The sequence below is a fragment of the Peromyscus leucopus genome, chromosome X (assembly GCF_004664715.2).
Source record: "Peromyscus leucopus breed LL Stock chromosome X, UCI_PerLeu_2.1, whole genome shotgun sequence".
Classification (NCBI taxonomy): domain Eukaryota; kingdom Metazoa; phylum Chordata; class Mammalia; order Rodentia; family Cricetidae; genus Peromyscus; species Peromyscus leucopus.
In genome coordinates, this window is record NC_051083.1 from 21,818,247 (window position 1) to 21,834,337 (window position 16,091).

General features: G+C 43.6%; 1 protein-coding gene across 3 annotated transcripts in view; it reads left to right on the forward strand.

Annotated features, from left to right (window-relative positions):
• The window catches only part of Smc1a (structural maintenance of chromosomes 1A), a 45,929-nt gene that overhangs the window by 3,679 nt on the left and 26,159 nt on the right, over positions 1-16,091 (forward strand). For all 3 annotated transcript variants that reach the window (XR_003733149.2, XM_028857680.2, XM_037199210.1), the window contains 12 exons: positions 2,647-2,835; positions 2,941-3,053; positions 5,814-6,017; positions 6,106-6,344; positions 7,302-7,560; positions 7,649-7,789; positions 9,149-9,231; positions 9,377-9,584; positions 14,298-14,483; positions 14,761-14,940; positions 15,034-15,180; positions 15,269-15,406. Coding sequence is in view for 2 of the 3 variants with exons in the window: in XM_028857680.2 (XP_028713513.1) it covers positions 2,647-2,835; positions 2,941-3,053; positions 5,814-6,017; positions 6,106-6,344; positions 7,302-7,560; positions 7,649-7,789; positions 9,149-9,231; positions 9,377-9,584; positions 14,298-14,483; positions 14,761-14,940; positions 15,034-15,180; positions 15,269-15,406 (2,087 nt within the window). In the remaining variant the exon portion in view is untranslated. The remainder of the gene's footprint in view (positions 1-2,646; positions 2,836-2,940; positions 3,054-5,813; positions 6,018-6,105; positions 6,345-7,301; positions 7,561-7,648; positions 7,790-9,148; positions 9,232-9,376; positions 9,585-14,297; positions 14,484-14,760; positions 14,941-15,033; positions 15,181-15,268; positions 15,407-16,091) is intronic.

Here is a 16,091-nt window from a genome sequence, read left to right on the forward strand (position 1 = left end):
GCCTCGAACTCACAGAGATCCACCTGGCTTGGCCTCCCAAGTGCTGGGATTTTTAAAATGACATTTATTATGTGTGTTTTTTATCAGAGGTTGATGTTAGTGTCTTTTTTTTTTTACAACTCCATCTTATTTATTTCTTTATTTCAAGACAAGGTTTATCTGTTTAACAGTCCTGGCTGTCTTGGAACTCAACTCTGTAGACACCTGCCTCTGCCTCCTGAGTGCTGGGATTAAGGTGAGTGCCACCACCATCTGGCAACTCCAGCTTTATTTTTTGAGACAGGAGCTCTCATTGGCCTGATGTTTTCCAGCTGTGCTGTATTACCTGGACAGCAAGCCCAAAGTATCCTCCTGTCTCCACTTTCTCAATGTTAGATTATGGGAATACACTGGGGTGATATTTTATTTGTACACCCCAATAAAGCTTATCTGAAGATCAGAGGACAAAGCCATCCACTATATTAAACATAGAAGTCTGGCAGTGGTAGCACATGCCCTTAATCCTAGCATTTGGGGGAGGCTGTGAGTTCAAGGCTACACCAGGAACAGAGCCAGACATGGTGGCACATGCCTTTAATCCCAGCAGTAGGTCTGGAGGTCTGTACAGACAGACAGGAAGTGATGTAGCTGGGCAGAGAGAGGAAGTAAGATGGCAGGACATAGAAAGGCATATAGGCGTGTGTATATAGGAAGTAGCTCTTTCTGGAGGCTGAAGAGTTGGTGAGGTGAGGTTGACTGTGGCTTGTCCTATTCCTTTGATCTCTCAGTTTTCACCCCATTTATCTGGGTCCAGTTTTTTTTTTATAAGACCATTTAGCAATTTGTCTTACAATACACCACCACACCTAGCTTTTTAAGTGGCTGCTAAGAGCCCAAACTCAAGTCCTTATGCTTGTGTGGCAAGCTTGGTGCATGTGTGGAGGTCAGAGGACAACTTTGCAGAGTCAGTTCTCTCTTTCCTCTATATGCATCCTGGGGATCAAAATCAGGTTACCAGGCTTGGTATTAGTTATTGGTTATTAGACCAGTGCCTTAATCTGCCGAGCCATCTCACCAGCCTGTTCATAGGTTTTTCTTTTTTTTTTCTTTTCTTCTCTTTTCTTTTTTTGAGACAGGGTTTCTCTGTGTAACAGTCCTGGCTGTCCTGGAAGTCACTTTCTACACCAGGCTGGCCTCGAACTCACAGAGATCTACCTGTCTCTGCCTCCCAAATGGTAGGATTAAAGGTGTGCCCCACCACCGCCTGCCTTCATAGGTTTTCTTATCCCTTTGCTTCTTCCCAAGTTTTTTTTGTATTATGAACATTGGCAAACATGTATGTGCTAGCAGAAGTCAGTCTCTCCTCTCTCTCTTCCCTCTCTCTGTCTTTTTCTCTTCTCTCTCTCTCTCTCTCAAACATTTGAAATTAAATTTGAAAATAAATTGAAGACTTAATAACATTTCATCTTTAAGTGCTTCAGCATTCATATAAAAATCATAATCCTCTCTTACTACTATTTCATTATTACAACAAAGGAATTTTTTTTCATGTCATTATTTTAGTTTTTCTTTACGCTTCAAGCTTCTATAGTTGCTCAGTTTATCTAATATATATTCAAGCTTCTCTAATTGCTTCCCAAAATGTTTCTTTTTTTTTGAAACCAGAGTCTAATCATAGTTCATGCTCTCAAGTGGGGTGGGGTGTCACACACTTGTAATCCTAGCATGTGGGAGCTGAGGCAAGAAACTTGTGATTATGAAGCCAACCTGGACTATGTAGATTTTTTTTTCTAAAATAAAATAAAACGAAAGATTAACGTATAGTAACATCCATGTTCTATTTGCATATATCTCAGTAATGGCCTGTATTCCAGGATGGTTCTCTCAACCCCTTTCACTTTAGACATTGCCTTTATTTAGTAACGGGGATGGAACCCAGGGCCTTGTGTGTACTAGCAAAGCCCTACCTCTTAGTTATACTCCTGGTACAGACAGTGAGTTTTCTAAAAGAACAGGCCATTTGTATTGTGGAACATCCCACAGTCTTGTTTTAACTCATAAAGCTAAGGGTTCTCTGTGTAGCCCTGGCTGTCCTGGAACTTGCTTTGTAGACCAGGTTGGCCATGAACTCAGGGATCTGGCTGCCTCTGCCTCCTGAGTGCTGGGATTAAAGGCGGGTGCCACCACAGACAGGATCCATCCTTGAACTCTTAACCCTTAATTTTTCTGCTTTAGTCTCCTGAGTGCTGAGTTAGGATTAGAAGCATGCTACTACATCTGTTTTCCTTTTAGTCTTTCTAGTCTTTGGGGGGTTGTTTTGATTTGTTGATATGGCCTGAGACAAGGTCTTACTGTGTTGGAGTCCAAGCTCCAGCTTGAATAAAGGCTATTTGCTTTTACATATGGATTTGGTGTCTCCGTCATGGTCTTTGAGGGGTCCTCGCCATCTGGGCATAGTAGCTACTGTAAGTAATAACTGCAAAGGAACTATTTTTCCTAAGTCATTGATCCAGTTTTCTGACAACAGTTTATTTTCTGTTTTTCATTAGTCTGACATTAGAAAATAAAATAGAAAAGAACACGTGTTATTCTCAAATGTCCTTTATTTCTTTTCCTCGTCCCATCTTCCCTATGTTCCCTCTTCTGCTCTGTCCCCTTCTCCCTTAGGTAAGTCAAATCTCATGGATGCCATCAGCTTTGTGCTTGGTGAGAAAACCAGCAACTTGAGAGTAAAGACTCTGCGGGACCTGATCCATGGAGCTCCTGTGGGCAAGCCAGCTGCTAACCGAGCCTTTGTGAGCATGGTCTACTCTGAGGAGGGGGCTGAGGACCGCACTTTTGCCCGTGTCATTGTAGGTGGGTAAGGCTGATCCGAAGACTCTGAGTTCAGGGAAGCAGATAGACTTGTTACTAGGATAGGAAGACTACCTGACCCTTGCTAACTCATTCATTGTCTTGTAGGGGGCTCTTCTGAGTACAAGATCAACAACAAAGTTGTCCAGCTACATGAATACAGTGAAGAGTTAGAGAAATTGGGCATTCTCATCAAAGCTAGGAACTTCCTTGTCTTCCAGGTGGGCTTTTTTTTTTTTTTAAAGACAGGGTCTCACTGTGTAATCCTGGCTTCTCTGGAACTCACTATATAGACTAAGCAGGCCTTGAACTCAAAAAGATCTGCCTGCCTTTGCTTTCTGAGTAATAGGATTAAAGGCATGTACCACCTTGCTTAGTAAATTACATTTTTTTTAATCCTTAAAAAAATTTATTTGAAGATTTTATACGCTGTATTTGCATCATTTCCACATTCTCTTTCTCCCTTTCAACTCTTTTATTTAACCACCTCCTCTGTAATTTATGACCTCTTCTATGTATATAGATGAGGGTTGTTTTTATTTTTATTTTATATGTATGGGTATTTTGCTTGTATGTATATGTGTGCCACATGTGTAGTGTGTCTGGTGCCCACAGGCCAGAAGGCAGCATCAGACCCTCTGGAAGTGCAGTTACAGATGGTTGTAAGCCACCATGTAGGTGGTGGGAACTAAACCAGAGTCCTCTGCAAGAATAGAAGTATTCTTACCCAGTGAGCCATTTTTCCAGCCCCTATATTTGTTTTATTTATTTACACACCCACCTCTACTGAGTCCGATTAGTATTTGCCCTTATTTGTATGTTTTTAGGGCTGAGGTCTTGCTCCTGTGGGGATGGGTTGGGCAATGGGGTAAATGGTGCACCCTCTTAGCAACTATCGGATTTGAAAGTTCCCCCATCCATATTGTTGTGTCCATTGATAGAGTCTTCACAGGTCTTGGGCTGACAGCCATATTGTTAAGAGTTCTTGGGAACACCATCTTTGTCGTGTCAGGAAGAAACTATCATGCAGCAGTCACCCTGGCCCTGAGGCTCCTATAATCTTGCTGCCCTGTCTCTGAGATGTTCACTGAACCGTAGATGTGGGGCCTGTGTTACAGATGATACATTTGGGCCAGGGCACCCTGTGGTCACTTACTTTCTGCATTTTGACCAGTTGTGGATCTCTCTAATTGTCTCTGTTGGAAAACAAAAAGAAGCTTCTTTGAGATGTAAAACTTACACTTATCTGTGAGCATATGGAGGAGTATTTAGAAGGCAGCTGGAAACTATGTTACTTTAATAATATGACAGTAGTTGGTTCTCCTGTGGGCTTTTCTTTCTTTCTTTTTTTTTTTAAAGACAGGATCTCACTGTGTAGCCCTGGCTGGCCTCCTAAGTCCAGAGATTAAAGGCATGTGCCACCATACTCATACTGTGGGCATTTAAAAAATATTTTCATTTTATGTGTATGAGTGTTTTGCTTGCATGTATGTATGTGCACAGTGTGTGCACTGTCCATGGAAACCAGAAGAGTATATTGGATCCCCCTAGAACTAGAGTTATAGATAGTTGTGAGCTGCCATGTGGGTGCTGGGAACTGAACCTGGATCCTCTAGAAGGAAGAGCCACTAGTGCTGTTAAATGTTGAGCCACCTAATCAGCCCCTTTGGGTATTTTTAAATATTATTGGCTATTTGCAGCTATTGTTGGCCTTTCCTGTTCCAACTAGGCCTGCTCCAAGTTCCTGTGTCTCCCCTAGGCTAATGTAGCACATTCTTTAGTGGGCTTTTTAATTCCATTCTGGCCTCTTTCAGTTTCTCCCTCAGCTGGGATAGTCTAATAGGGACACAAGTCTTTTTGCTCTGTCTTTCTGTAAAGCAGTTCAGTGATTCCTTCTTGTCTTAGGATGGTTGTTTTTAAATTGTAGTTCCTAGACCAGTGGTATCAGCACCACTTGGGAATACGTTACAAATGCACATTCTTAGGCTCCATTCCAGATAGATGAGCTAAAGAGACTCTGTGGTAGGGCACAGCCTATGTTATTCCAAGCTCGAGGTTATTGTGAAGCTAGCTAGTTTGGGAACAGTTGACTTAGGATGAGAAAACAAACTTCCAAGCCTGTTGTTCAGAAAGCACTATCCTTTGATTCTTTCTTTCCTACCTTAGTAGCCTTTTCTTCCAATAGTCTTTTCCTCAGTTTTGTACTCCAGCCTAATTAAACCACTTGTAGTTCTTAGATTCATTTTCTGTTTTGGCATGCGGGTCTTTGTGTGTTCATTTTCCTGTATGTCGAATTGTGGAATAACTTTTTCTTTAGCGCGTGTGTGCATGTATGCGTGTTGCTCCCCGCCCCGGCCCCCCCCCCCCCCCGATTGTGGTGCTAGGGATTAAACCCAGTGTCTCTCATGCTATCTCCAGCCTGCTCACCTCTTTTCTTGGTTAGTTTTCCCATATATTCCAAAGTCAGCATAGATGTCACCTGTGTAAGGCTGCCTTTCCCAAATAGAATTCCCTACTGAAGTTTTTTTTGCCTCTCAAGCTTGAGTTTTCTGGGCTGCTTTAGTCATTGCACATAAAATGCCACTATGTTACCTTTGTGTTTGTCTCTTTGTGTTCAGAGGCAGAGAATGTGCCATTAAAACCCAATATGGCTGACCTGGTGGTGCAGGCCCATTCTCCCACCTAAAGCAAGAGGATTTTAAGTTCAAGATTTACCTGGGCTACAGAGGAAGTTCAAAGCCAGCCTAGACAACTTAGTGAGACCCTGTTTTACAGTAAGAAAAGTAAACAAAGAGCAGGGGATAAAGCTCAGTGGTGGAGTACATACTGACCTTTAATGCTCAGTACTTACTTGGCCTCCACCCTCAAAAGCCTTGAAATGTGGCAATAGTTAGGGAGAGGAGGGTTGATTAACTTTTGAAGTGGGCAAGGTGAGCTGAGCTAGCAGAGGTTTAAATGGGGTAGTGTTTTGACCTTATCAGGGCGCAGTGGAGTCTATTGCCATGAAGAACCCCAAGGAGAGGACAGCTCTATTTGAAGAAATTAGTCGCTCTGGGGAACTAGCACAAGAGTATGACAAGCGAAAGAAAGAAATGGTGAAGGCTGAAGAGGACACACAGTTTAATTACCACCGCAAGAAAAATATCGCAGCTGAACGCAAGGAGGCCAAACAAGAAAAAGAAGAGGTTGGTGGCTGACTGCCTCTGAGATCTAAAGGACCAAGCTAAAGGCAGTGCCTTACTGATACGCCCCATCCCCACCCCTGTTTGCTAGGCGGACCGCTACCAGCGCCTGAAGGATGAGGTGGTACGAGCACAGGTACAGTTGCAGCTCTTTAAGCTTTACCATAATGAAGTGGAGATTGAGAAGCTCAACAAGGAACTGGCTGCTAAGAACAAAGAGATTGAGAAGGACAAGAAGCGGATGGACAAGGTAGAGGATGAGCTGAAGGAGAAGAAGAAAGAGCTGGGCAAAATGATGCGGGAACAGCAGCAGATTGAGAAGGAGATCAAGTAAGAGGCACGCCCAGGCCTGTAGCTTGTAGGAAACTAAACAGCTGTGCTATTCCCTTAGGATCCTCTGAGCTCAGAGTCTACTGTGTGTACTAATTTGTTTTTCTTCCCCTTGACCAGGCACATTTCTTGACTTTCAATGAATACAATAGAAGATTAAGACCTCAGGCTTAGGGCAGTAAGGCAGATCAGCCTTGCTCTGGCTCATTGGGTAAAGGTGCTTGAGGCCAAGTCTAGTAACCTGAGTTAAATCACTGGGATCCATATGGTGGAGGAGAGAACTGCGTCCCACAAGTTGTCCTCTCATCTCTGCATGTGGGCATGTTGTAGCACACATGTGCCCACATATACACTAATGTGTGTGCATGCATGCTTGCTTGTGTGTGTGATACAAATAATTAAAAAAGAATAAAAGAACCAGGCTCTGGGTTAACGAGTTAGCAGGTAAGAGGAAGCAGTAGGAAGTACAGCTATTAGATGACCAAGAGGGCCATCCTAGAAGAGAAACACCGTATCTAGAAGCTTAAAGGACAGAGATGTGAAGTGATTAGATCAGATGAAGGCAATTCAGTAAACGGTATTTGTGGGGGGTTTTAATGAGAGACCTGTCTTAGCGTTGGCTTCAACCTTATGGGACAGTGAAATCTATTGCCATGAAGAACTCCAAAGATTTGCAAGGGTTGAAGCAGAGGCGGTATTTTTGTCTTTTGGGGTGGCTAGAATGCCAGGATGATGGTAGGTTCCAAGAAGTACTCAAACTGCACCCTCCTGATTTTTGTTTTGTTGTTGTTTTGTTTGTTTTTGAGGATAAAGAACAAGGCATTAGGCTCTTGTTCTTTAAGGTGTTTCCATGAGATTGGCTGGGAATACATAGTTCCCTCTTTTGGGATAAAAAGCCTGGGAACTTACCTTCTGCAGGACTAACTAACTGATTGTCTCTTTTCCCTCTGGCAAAAGGGAAAAGGACTCAGAGTTGAATCAGAAGCGGCCTCAGTACATCAAAGCCAAAGAGAATACCTCCCACAAAATCAAGAAGCTTGAAGCAGCCAAGAAGTCTCTTCAGAATGCTCAGAAGCATTACAAGAAACGTAAAGGTGACATGGATGAGCTGGAGAAGGAGATGTTGTCAGTGGAGAAGGCCCGACAGGAGTTTGAAGAACGGATGGAGGAAGAGAGTCAGAGTCAGGGCAGAGACTTGACCCTGGAGGAGAATCAGGTAAGTCTTGAAAGGGTTTCTGGTAAAAAGATTAGTGACAACATATGCTGACTTAGTAACCTGTCCTCTTTTCCTGTTATTAACACAGGTCAAGAAATACCACCGACTGAAAGAAGAAGCTAGCAAGAGGGCAGCCACTTTGGCGCAGGAGCTGGAGAAGTTTAATAGAGACCAGAAAGCTGACCAGGACCGTCTAGATCTGGAAGAGCGGAAGAAAGTAGAGACAGAGGTAGGCAAAATTAAAGGATGAGGCGTTGGGGTGGAACTCAGCAGCAGTGTGTGCTTAGCATATTTACCCTGAATTCAGTTCCCAGCATCAACAACAAGCAAAAAGATCAGGGGTGATAATCCCTAAATAAGGATATAATGATAGTTTTAATAACAACAGAAGTTTATATCTGACAGGCAGCTACTGTGTGTTAAACAGTATGCTTTACACATATTCACTTATTTAAGTTCTATACTTATGATGCCTTTAGGGGATAGTTACTATTATCCTCACTTTCCAAATGAGGAAACTAGATTACAGTGGTGAAGTAATCTGCTTAATAATAATAGTAATCCCATAATTGCTTAGCTGTAGGCTCAGGATATGAACCTGGGTAGGCTGGCTCTAAAGCTCACACTATTACCAAATATACTTCACTTACTGCCACTCTAGTATTACTAGTAATGATAGAAAGTTCTTATGTTATCACATGAGCCTATAGTGGTCCAAGCATTCAGCTAAACACTTAGTTTAAATAATTCAAAGAACATTGTAGGCATTCACATTAATGCATGCCCTGTATTAAGTACTTACTATGTGTTTTATGAAGTGGAAATTACCTACATCTTACAGCTGAGACAGCAAGGTCAGAGAGGTCTATGAAGCTTTACTTTGCTTGAGTTTGAGCCTTGGATTGCTGAGGAAACCTGGGCTGGGTGCAATACCTTTGAGAGATTTTTTTGGAAGCCCCATCCATCAGGAGACTGGACTTTGCATGCGTTTCTGCCTTTTGTTTTTAATTTATGAATTTATATATTTTACATCCTGACCACAGTTCCTCCCTCCTCTCCTCCCATTCACCCCCTACCTCCCCTCTGCCCTCCCTCCCAATCCACTCCTCCCCTGTTTCTGTTCAGAAAAGGGCAGGCCTCCCATGGATATCAATAAAACATGACATACCAAGTTGCAGTAAGACTACGCACCTCTCCATGTATTAAGGCTGAGCAAGGCAGTCCAGGATGAGGAATAGGGGCCCAAAAGCCAGTCAAAGAGTCAGAGACAGCTCCTCCACCCACTATTAGGAGCCTCACATGAATGCCAAGCTACACAGCCATAACATATGTGCAGAGGGCCTAGATGAGTTCCATACAGGCTCCTTGGTTGTTGGTTCAGACTCTGTGAGCTCCTGTCAGCCCAGGTTAATTGATTCTGTGGGTTTTCTTGTGATGCCCTGGACCCCTCTGCGTTTTGGTAGGCCTCCTGCATTAGTGACAGATTGTGTTGGACTGTTGGAATTTTGGATGAGTAGGGTCAATAGGGGTGTAAGCCAATATAGCACATGGGCTCACCCTCTAGTAATGGAATGTATTTGTTGCCCAGGCCAAGATCAAGCAAAAGCTTCGGGAGATTGAAGAGAATCAAAAACGGATCGAGAAGCTAGAGGAGTATATTACCACTAGCAAGTATGTGGCTCTGCAATGCTCTCTTTTCCTTCCACATCTCTTTTATGTTTATCCTGTTCCTCTTCAGGCAGGTCTACCAGAGTCCTTCAGTCCCAGATTCTCTCACCTGTACACAGGCTAACTCTTGTATTGTCTTACTTGACAGACAGTCCCTAGAGGAGCAGAAGAAGCTGGAGGGAGAGTTGACAGAGGAGGTGGAGATGGCCAAGCGCCGTATTGATGAGATCAATAAGGAGCTGAACCAGGTGATGGAGCAATTGGGGGATGCGCGCATTGACCGCCAGGAGAGCAGTCGCCAGCAGCGAAAAGCAGAGATAATGGAGAGCATCAAGCGTCTCTACCCTGGTTCTGTGGTAAGACTGGAAGGGACTCTTTCTAAGCATGTATTGAGACTCACTGTCAACCTTGTCAGTCACCTGTGTTATGTGATAGACTTTCTATGGGGAGACATGATCCATAGATCTACTCACCTCAGAAAGGGAACCCACGACAGAACGTATCACCAAAAGCATACCCCAGTGGTGGGTGACACCTCACAAAAGTAACAACCCTGGAGCTCTTGGCACAGCTTTCAGACAGCTCAGCAGTTAAGAATCTCTTATTTCTGCATCTGTCAGAGATTTCTCCTCCAGCAGGTGTTTACTTGTATAAAGCTGAGAAAGGTCTTCTAGAAACTTAGAAGTTTCCACTTGCCTAGATCTGAAACTGAAGTGTCTACCTGCCGAGGCTCCTGAGGCTCCTCCTCCCTGGAGGGAGTGGAGTGCCAGTGGAAAGGAGACTGCTGGAGAGCACTATGAAGACAGAATAGCTAGTCTTACTTTTATCCGGGAAAATGAAAACTCAGCTAAAATGTCCTACCCAGCTTGGACTGGAGAGGTGGTTCAGAGTGAAGACCATGTCTACTTTTCCATAGGACCTGAATTCAGTTCCCAGCACCCACGGAATCCGACACCCTCTTCTGGCCTACGTGGATACTAGTTACACATACACAGACACAGATACATGTAGACAAAGCACATACATATAAAATAAAAAATAAATTGAAAAAAGAAAAGAAGCAAAGCTTGTGAGAGAACTGCTGTTCATGCTCAATTTATCCTTTTTTTTTCCAAATTAAAAATATTATTTACTGGGAGCTGGGGAGGTGGCTCAGTGATTAAGAGCAGTTCCTGCCCTTTCAGAGGACCTAACATAACAGGTGGCTCGCAGCTGTGTATAACTGCAGCTCTAGAGGGTCCCATGCCTCTGGCTTTTGAGGGCTTGGGCATGTACATGCAAACACATAACATAATTACAAATAATAAAAATAAAAAAGTTAATGTGTGTGTGTATTTGTGAGTATATGTGCCACAAGAATGGATCCAGCTTTTTTGAGACAGGGTCTCGTGTTGACTTTTGCCTTTTTTTTTTTTTTTTAAGATTTATGTATATGATTGTTTTGCCTTCATGTATGTATGTACCCCACATGCATGTCTGGTGCTTGCAATGTTCAGTAGTCATCAGTCCACTGGAACTAGAGTTACAGATGGTTGTGAGCCACTACATGGGTGGTGCTCTTAACCACTGAGGTGTCTCTGAACCATCATGGTTGTTTTTCTGCTGTGTATGCCAGGATAGCTAGCCCACAAACAAGCTTCCTGGGGTTCTCCTGCTTCTATTTCCCATATCCTCATAGCAACCATTAGGATTATGGACACTGTGTGCTACCATGTCCTGTTTTATGTGGGTTCTGGGGTTCACACTTAGGTCCTAACTCCACATGGCGAGTGCCTTACCCACTGAGCCATCTCCCTCGCTCAGTCCTGGGCTCTTTTCATTACAATTGCATCTTCCTGATGGCTTTGTCTTGCTACATCCATTCCTCTTTGGGGAGTGGGAGGGACAACGAAGGTTTTGGAGGTGGGCAGACATGGGCTAGGAATTGTCCTTCAAAGAAGTACCTTTGTGTAATTTTCTATAGGGGTTCCATTGGCGTGTGCTAACTGGGCCATTGGCTGTTAGGGAACTCCCCGGCTTTATCAAATCTTTGACCTCTTGGCCTAATTCTGAGTTCCTAGGTGCCCTGAATTGTTCTTCTTCTGTATTATCCTGTCCTTGGGTGCAACTTAGTTTGGTTCTATAAATACACACTGATCATTCCTATAGGGACTGCTAGGGAAGTACTTACTCTTTTTAATCTCATGGTTCTTAAGGAACCATGCTTGATTTTAGGGGTGCAGGAAGGGATCTAGTAAAAGTTATTTACTTTATTGGGTGCTTGTAAGAATTTGAGATAATGTATATAAGATATCTATCAGTGTTTGTTAGGTAATGGCCTATGAAATGATAAAAGTCTTTGAAAAATGAGTATACATTCAGATGTGACTGCCTGAAGCTGTCACAGTGACTTTGGAGCCAGAGTAGGCTTTTCCTATATAGTATGGGGTCTGCTCTGTGAGATAGGATAAAACCAAAGTGTTCTTCCTACTCTCACACAGCCAATAAATAAAGCACTTCGATTCTGATCCCAGATGTGTGTGTTCAGGAGTTCCCGCATTCCAATAGACTCGATCTGGGTGTCCTATAATCCTTTCTGGCACTATCTGGAGATAGCATCAGATAGATACCATAGGTTAAGGACTCAGTCCCATAAGATGGCCTTTCACTTCAGATTGCAATTGTAAGCCTAGACTGACCTGTGGTTCTGACCATCTGATTGAAAATTATGTTTCCATGACCTACTCCATTGGTTAATTTGCTAGAGTTTCTTGTGGTTTTCAGGGAAACACATTTACTCTGTGTATGTGTGTCTGTCTGTCTTTCAGTCTGTCTGACAGCACATGTGTGAAGTCAGAGGACAATTTGCAGACGTCAGTTCTCTCCTTCCACAGTGTGTGTTCCAGGAGTTGAACTCATGTATGTCATCAGTCTTCTTGGCAAGTGCCCTTACATACCGAGCCTTTTCTTGAGTTATGTAGAAGCTCCCTGAATCAACCAATTAGTTAATTAATTTTGAGGCAAGGTCTCACTATATATGCTACTAGCTGGCCTAGAACTTATTATGTAGACCAAGCTGTCCTTGAACTCAAAAAGATCTGCTTGCCTTTGCTTCCTGAGTCCTGGGACTAGTGAATGGCATGAATAACCACACCCTGTTGTAGGTTGTTGTTTGGCACTTTTTGGGGGGCCCGCCACCCAGCTCCCAAACACTCTTACTTAGCTTAGTTTCTAGCCAGCTTTTCTTAACCTGTCTATCTTTTGCCTCTGGGCTTTTCCCATTCTCTTATTTTTGTAAATTCTTACTCTGTGGCTTGCTGTGTAGCTGGGTGGCTGGCCCCTGGAGTCCTCCTCCTCTGGCTGCTAGCTCTTTTTCCTCCCAGATATTTCCCCCTATATATTCTCTCTGCCTGCTAGCCTGGCATATCCTTTCTCCTGCCTTGTTATTGGCCAGTTCTTTATTAGACTATCAGATGTTTTAGACAGGCACAGTAACACAGCTTCACAGAGTTAAATAAATGCAACATAAACAAAAGTATCACACCTTAAAATAATATTCTGCTACAGCACCCAGCATGAACATAGAACTTTCAAGGTTTTTGTTGTCTTTTAAAGTTTATTTTAATTTTAATTGTGGGGGTGGGGTGTGTGTATCTGTGTTTCCATTTGTGGGTTTATACTTGTGAGTGAGGGTACCCGAGGAGGCTAAAAGAGGCTATCAGATCCTTTGGAGCTGGAGTTACAGGTGGTTGTGCGCCATCTGACGTGAATACTCAGAACTGAGCTCAGGTTCTCTGCAAGTGCAGCAAGCTGATTCATTTCTCCAGTCCTGAACTTTTGAGTTTTTATGTGTGTGTGTGGGGGGGTTTCATAGGCACAACAAATTAATCATTGGCTACTGATGATTAACTCAACTTTTAGTCATCTTTTCCTCTTGGGTGTGGGACAGGGGACAAGAAGGCCTGATCTTCTAATCCTGCCTTGGTCTCTGTAATGACTAGCTCTCACAGGAAAGTTACCTAGGAGTAGTCAGTGATCAGTCAACTCATTATGACTTTAGTTTTTGGAACTGTGTCAGGAACCTCAATCTATGGCTAAATGTAGTTCATAATATCATAGTCCTCCCTTGATCTTTGAACACAAATCTTTTACATCAAAACAACCATAAGTCAAAAGATAAAACTGGTGGAGCTAGAAAGATGACTCAGAGATTAAGAGCACTGGCTGTTTTTCCAGAGGACCCTGGTTCAATTCCCAGCACCCACATGGCAGCTCACAACTGTCTAGGGGATCCAACACCCTCATACAGACATACATGTAGGCAAAACACCAATGTTCATATAAAATAAAAAAGGAATCATTAAAAAAATTTTAAAAAGATACACTGGCATATTACTATAATTCCATTCAGTTATCAGTTAATAAGTAACCAGTGTAAAGCTGGGTGCCATGGTGCCTATTTTTAATATTAGCAATGGAGAGGCAGAGATAGGAGGATCATGAGTTTGAAGCCAACCTGGGCTACATAAGGAGATCCAGAATAGTCCCAGCTAAATAATGAGACTATGTTTCAAAAGCAGAAAAATTAACTAGTGTATCATACTCAAAATTGTCTTCTAGGGTGAGGCTGTTAAGGCTTGTGGCCTTTCAGTCAGTCTTGTCTGATTCCAAAAACAGTCTTAGGAAACCTGTGGCTTTACCCTTTAAGCCTCCAATATAATTGATCCTAGAGACAATGTGATGTCTTTCTTGGAGTTGCTTCTGAGGTGTTAATTGGGTCTTCCATCATGTAACATGTTTATTCAGTCCTTAATCCTCCTAAACTTCTGTCTTTGGAAGGAACATTAGAATTGACCACTGTACTGGTCTAAATTGCTTGTAGCCATGCAAGTCTAACAAGTGCCTCCCCTCAGTCCATTCCCATTTTAGTGGTATTATACAGGTGCAAAAATTGAGGACCGACTTCACAAATAAGCAGCATAATTGCATTCATTGTTCCATATACGGAGTTTTATCTTGCCCTTCTTTGTGAACTAGTAATTGGGATTCCTAAGCCTTATGCTTCAGTTTTCCCTTCTTCTTTTACTCAGTATGGCCGCCTCATTGACCTCTGCCAGCCTACACAAAAGAAGTATCAGATTGCTGTGACCAAGGTTTTAGGAAAGAACATGGATGCTATTATTGTGGACTCAGAGAAGACAGGTCGGGATTGTATTCAGTATATCAAGGAGCAACGTGGAGAGCCTGAGACCTTCTTGCCTCTTGACTACCTGGAGGTAAGGCTTCTTGCCTCTTGACTACCTGAAGGTAAGAGTGTGTGTGTGTGTGTGTGTCTGTGTGTCTGTGTGTGTGTGTGTGTGTCTGTCTGTCTGTCTGTCTGTCTCTCTCTCTCTCTCTCTGTCTCTCTCTCTCTCTCTCTCTCTCTCTCTCTCTCTCTCTCTCTCTCGGTGGGGGGCAGGGGAGGTGGGAGTGGCAGCGGCAGGCAAGGCAGTGTTGAGGGGCCCCTCACCTTGGCTTTATGTATTCTGTTGCTTCATAAGATTCTTTACACAGGTCAAACCTACAGATGAGAAACTCCGGGAGCTGAAGGGGGCCAAGCTAGTGATTGATGTGATTCGCTATGAACCACCTCACATCAAAAAAGCTCTGCAGTATGCTTGTGGCAATGCCCTTGTTTGTGACAATGTGGAGGATGCCCGACGCATTGCTTTTGGAGGTCACCAACGCCACAAGGTATGGCCCCCTTTTCCCAGGTTGGAGCTGCACAGGCGCAGTACTGGAGAGTCCTGTTTTCACCATCTCTTCCACCTCTTCTCGCTGTTGTAGACAGTGGCACTGGATGGAACCCTGTTCCAGAAGTCAGGAGTTATCTCTGGTGGAGCCAGTGATCTCAAGGCAAAGGCACGACGCTGGGATGAGAAAGCAGTAGACAAGCTGAAAGAAAAAAAAGAGCGCTTGACAGAGGAGCTGAAAGTAAGCGACAAGCAACTGGTACTTCGGAGTAGGGTTCCTGAGCTCCGGTTGGCCACTCACCACATGGCCCTTTTTTCTTGTCCCTTAGGAGCAGATGAAGGCCAAACGGAAAGAGGCGGAACTGCGGCAGGTGCAGTCCCAGGCCCATGGGCTACAAATGAGGCTGAAGTACTCCCAGAGTGACCTAGAGCAGACTAAGACAAGGCATCTTGCCCTGAATCTCCAGGTAGGGCCTGGCCCTCAGCCCTGGTGTTCTCCAAGGCCTTCCCAGGTTGCACTGAGGGTTGCAATGACCACTTTGCTTCCTTTCTGTTGAGGATAGCATAGCTGAGTCAGACACTGGGATGGGGTGGGAGGTGCGGGTCCAGATCTTCTGTCAGCTGTATTGATCCCGTTAAGCAACTTACTTACCTTCTCTTCATCAGGTTTCTCATCTTCCTTCATCTACCAAATGGAAGTTATTGTCTATTTTGTATGATTATTACAAAGATGGAACGTGTGAATGAATATCTATGTAGTTCTTAGAACAGTGGGCACTCAGTAAATGTTAGATACTGTTATTAATGCAGTTCATTCAATAAATATTAGAATTTCTTCTTTTTTTGTTTTGTTTTGTTTTTCTAGACAGGGTTTCTCTGTGTAGTTTTGGTGCCTGTCCTGGATCTGGCTCTGTAGACCAGGCTGGCCTCGAACTCACAGAGATAAGCCTGCCTCTGCCTCCTGAGTGCTGGGATTAAAGGTGTGCACCACCGCCGCCTGACTATTGGGATTTCTAAAAGTCAGTTGAGAGTGAGCAACAGGGCCAGTCTAGTGGCATATGCCTACGGTCCCAGTACATTGGAGGCTGATGTGGAAGATTAGAAAATTCAAGGCCACTCTGAGCTATATGGTGGGATCATATCTCAAAGGAA